The sequence below is a fragment of the Sinocyclocheilus anshuiensis genome, unplaced genomic scaffold (assembly GCF_001515605.1).
Source record: "Sinocyclocheilus anshuiensis isolate Anshui unplaced genomic scaffold, SAMN03320099.WGS_v1.1 scaffold464, whole genome shotgun sequence".
NCBI classification, from domain to species: domain Eukaryota; kingdom Metazoa; phylum Chordata; class Actinopteri; order Cypriniformes; family Cyprinidae; genus Sinocyclocheilus; species Sinocyclocheilus anshuiensis.
Window position 1 is genome coordinate 302531 of NW_015555731.1, and position 4605 is coordinate 307135.

The 4605-nt window shown below is 37.4% G+C and overlaps 1 protein-coding gene across 1 annotated transcript in view; it reads right to left on the reverse strand.

Moving 5' to 3' along the window:
* Window positions 1–3368, reverse strand: part of LOC107672912 (heat-stable enterotoxin receptor-like) — a 38747-nt gene extending 35379 nt beyond the window's left edge. Inside the window, exons 1-3 of the mRNA XM_016466283.1 lie at window positions 2887–3368; window positions 1809–1921; window positions 1287–1354 (exon numbers count right to left, since the gene is read on the reverse strand). Of these exons, the coding sequence (XP_016321769.1) occupies window positions 1287–1354; window positions 1809–1921; window positions 2887–3082 (377 nt within the window). The 5' untranslated portion in view covers window positions 3083–3368. The remainder of the gene's footprint in view (window positions 1–1286; window positions 1355–1808; window positions 1922–2886) is intronic.
* Between the last annotated feature and the right edge of the window lie 1237 nt (window positions 3369–4605).

Here is a 4605-nt window from a genome sequence, read left to right on the forward strand (position 1 = left end):
GTCAAAATCAAATCAATTTGAGCGCGATTTAAACCCGGATGATTGTAACCACTCTAAGTTCGTCTGCCTTGGGAAAGCTAGCGTGTCTCCGACATAGTGATAACACTTGTAGCCTTCTCTAGTGCAGCTCAACCAGGTCTCGTCCCATTCGTCGATATTTGTGATATCACAAATCCCGGAAAATATGCGTCGTAGTCCAAACGAGTCGTTCGTTGTAGTTTTTGAAAAGTGATTTCTGTTAAATAAAATATCTCCTTTTGAAGTGGACTTTGAGCTTTGTATAACTTTGCAGATCTTTTTTATGCTCAAACAGCAACATTACAGACTAACTAAAGTTGAAAAAGTGAAAAAGCATAATAGGACCCCTTAACATAAATTTTGTTGTTATTGAAATTATCACCTCTTCAGTTTGTTCAAAAAAGTTTTCTTTTTTGTGAAAAAGTTGTTCTTGGCCAGTGTTGGGTATAATGCATTACTGAGTAATTAATTACTGTAATTTAATTACCTTTCCCTTGAAAAAGTAAAGCAAGGGATTGTTCTTATTTTTTATGTAACTTACAGTTTTTCAAATTACACTGTTGAAGATGTAGCTAATAAGTAGCTAGTAATTTGTTACTTTTTTAGAATAACTTATCCAACGCTGTTCTTGGCACAAATGTGCTGCTGATGATACTTGTTAACTTAAACTAGCTCAAATGAATGTACTAATTTATTTGTTTAAATATAGGCTAGTAGCCTATGTAATGTATTTTGACGGGGGTGAAATAATGCAGGCCTTTATGATTTGGTTTAGGGTTAAGGCACTTCACACCAAGAACTACAACAATAACGATAACTATGTTAGCATCGTCAACAACGGAAGATAATATTCAAAATACATTCTACTTAAGCGCGCAATGCGAGAATCAAGCTCACGTTTTAATTTGTGTTCTGAAGTTGAACGAAGGTCTTACGGGCTTGGAACGAGAATGAGCAATTATTAATGAAAGCATTTTCATTTTTAGGTGAACTATTTCTTTAAAGTCTGGTGGATACTGACTGACTGTTTATACCATTCAAGCTGGAAAAAAATCGCTCTGTTGTTATTGTTGTCGTTTTGGTGTGTACTCCGATATTACAGCGTTACAATAATTAATAGACTTAATTTTTTTTAAATATTGTGCTTGGTTGAAACGGGCCTTTAGTAATTAAAAATAACTACTTACCAAAATTGTAATCACATGCTGTATATAATATTGGGGATAACATTTTAAGAAAAAGTCTTTGGTCGTTTGAGTTTAACTTACTCCACCAGTTGAAACGTCGCATATGTGCAGGATGGACCCAACATCATGCATCCAAGCTCACTGATGTTCTAATGGACAAAACAAACGGAAAATAGCATTACATTTAACCGCTAATCAGCTGCGGGCTTTACCCACCCCTGATAGCACACGTACATCATGGAGACGTCTATTTGATGTCTGCATTTACATCTGGAAGACGTATTTTTTTAGAGTGTTTGCTCATCTGCAATAGGATGTTTCCTTTTAGATGTCAAATAGACGTCTATTAGAGGTCTTAAAGATGTTTGATTTAGAATGTATGTAAACCTGACATCTTACAGATGTCTGTCAGATGTTTGTACACAGCAGATGCTTTCCAGATCAAGAGATCGTTATCAGACATCTTGCAGACGTACGTGTGCTATCTGGGACACTTTAAATCTTCACCATAATGTTTCAGCGTGCCTGAGGACAGACAGCATTAATAAACCGGAACGTCCTTCAAAATGTCCTTTGGGCAGATTTTTATGAAGCAGAACTCACATGCAGCGATTTGAGGATCTCCACGGCCTCGCACGTACTGCTGCCGCAGCCCCTGCGCCGGTAATGCGTCGTGTTAAAGCCGCTGAACAGCACCTTGATCTGGAAGTCCAGACCTTCATGAACAAAACCACCACCATGTTTGATTAGTCAACTTTATTTAAAATCAGCTCAACCTCATATGGTGTTTGTTTTCTTCTAATTCTGAATGACTTCATGCCTTTGTTATCAGGGAATTTAAACAGATTGTATTTAGCTATTTACTGGACACTGACTCAACTACGTCTGAGGTTGGGAGAAGAGGTCACGTTAGTCTTGACTAATGCGCAATATTTAAATGATCATAATTGTTATTAACATTAGCGATTTAATCGACAGCATCAGTTCCATGATAGTAGGTCATGTATCAAGGCTGATTTTGTCCAATTTAAAGTAGTTTTACCATTTCTGTAGTATACAGTCAGGTTTAACTTTACATTTCAAAAGGTGAAGCATCTTAGAGGTCATTATAGCTATAGAATACATAATGTTGACTATTGCATTGAATATGTTTGTTTACTTTTACACAAATTAGCTCAACTTACCCCTTAACAGATCCTAAAACTTGGATAAAGTGAATCACTTGACTGTTTTTTAAGACCACTGTCTTATTATTCTTTGCCTAGAGGACTTAAGTCACAACCCTCACTGACTTCTATTGTATTGTATTGAACTGTATTGTGTTCTATTCTATTTAACAAATAAATGGTTAAATAGCCTAGTTATTTGTAATAGTGTTACTTTTGTTGTCTTTCTCTTTGCCTGGAGAAGTTAATCTAATTTAAGATTAATCTATGATTTGTTTGAGTGTATTTTGTAGGACAGAATGTCCCTGCAGAAATACAATGTTTTTGTCTTTTAATTCCAGTTTCCAGTTTCATGGACTCTTGAGATCCACACAAGAGTCATTCACTGAAATCTGGATGGTCTCACCTGATCTTCAGTGTTTGAGAGGTGGGTCACCTTTACTAGTACTGAATTAAAAGCCTGCATGTACCTAATTTTTATTTTTCAGAACTAAACATTCTTTGAATCTACTCACTTTCGGCCTGGTTTTTTTCATTCTCCTCTTCAACAGCCATTTCCACCACGTCCTTCACAAACTTCAGACTCCAGGGCGAATTTTCATCCTCTAGCAGAACCACGTTTAACGTGACCGAGGAGTTTCTGCAGCTTAACACGTCAAACCCAGAGACAGAGAGCACAGAACCGAACCAGAACCAGAACAATCCCAACATCCCGTCCACAACCAATGTCCTTCAAAAAGACGCTGCTCAGTTTAATGCCACAGTCATTCCTGAAGCCGGTAAATTCTGATTAATTACATCAGAAAGATCAGATCTATCCTCCAACAACACCGTCCACATGACGTCTCTGAAAAGACATCATACTGACTGCAGCGAGAGTTTTCTGCATTTGTGTTTTTACAGGAACCTGAAGAGGAAATGCGCGCTCAGGTGTGTCTCTGCGTGTTAATGAACAACCGACAGTGAACAAACAAAATCAGCCTGATCTGAGAGAAAAAGCTTCATCCCTCTAGTTTCAGCTTTTTATTTGATCTAAGGTGACGTCTGCTGACGTATCAGTGAGCTTTATTTAGGTCCATCAGCTGAAATTACAATCAATAAAATCCAAATATCTCTGAAAATGTCCCATAAACATCAAACCACCTGGTTTCAAACAATCCACAGGTGGTTTTTGTCCAATAAATCTCTGTTTCTGCTGCTCACAGAATGTGCTAGAAGGTCTGAGCGGTTCGTAAATGTTCTGGAGGACCTTGGAGGGGCCAAAGGTCCTTCAGGGCTGTAAAGCAGAATGTGTGGCAAATAGATTGTGTGCTATAAAAGCTGATAGATTGCGGTCTGTAAATCTGCTCATGTAAAATCTCTTCTCAGAATCAGTGTTTACAGACGGATGAGAAATCTGGGTGAGATGACCGTGAGAAATCAGGTCCCAGATCACAATAAGTTATTAATAAGTTAAAAGCATATTCTTCAAATGATCTGTTAAACATTGATCACAAATGGAATAAAAATCTGATGATGGCCTCGGCAGCCTTGAATTATATTCATGATGCTCTATGTGATTCTAATGACATTTCTCACATTTTAGAGAAACAAAATACAAGAAACTTGGCCTATTTGAATTTTGATTATTTTCAAAACAAGAGGACCGAAAAGTTCCCCTAGCTGAAAAATCACCTAACTGAAGAAGTAAATAAAGTATAACGAATCATTTTGTTGTTAGGCCTATTTAGCGGGTAGTTTTCAGTGTTGCCAATTTGGGGATTTTGTCGCCAAATGTAGCTACTTTCTCATTGTAGCTGCGACTTTTTTTTTATTTTTTGCGACAAGGAGCTATTTTAGCTATATTTAAATAAAACTAGCGATTTTTTGGAGATTTTTTTTTTTTTACTTGGCCACACCCTGCCATAGGCCTGTGACCTCTCATGTTTGCTCTCAATCATGCCAATGAGTCTGCGCAGTGAACACATCAGTATGCCATGCCTGCCATGACGCACGCCACAATTTCATTATAAGCATCAATCAAGATGCCGGAGAAAAAAATGAACATCTTGTTTTAACCACGGACACAAAAGTTATACCACAATTCATGCACAGTCATGTCAACCAGATACTGAGAGAGAGACACAGTGCATCATCGTGTCATGTGTGCTGGGATGCAGTATTTTGCACTTACTTTGTAGTAATAGAGTGTGTTGACTGAAATAAGTTTGTATGAATAAAGTTTTTGTTTTTGG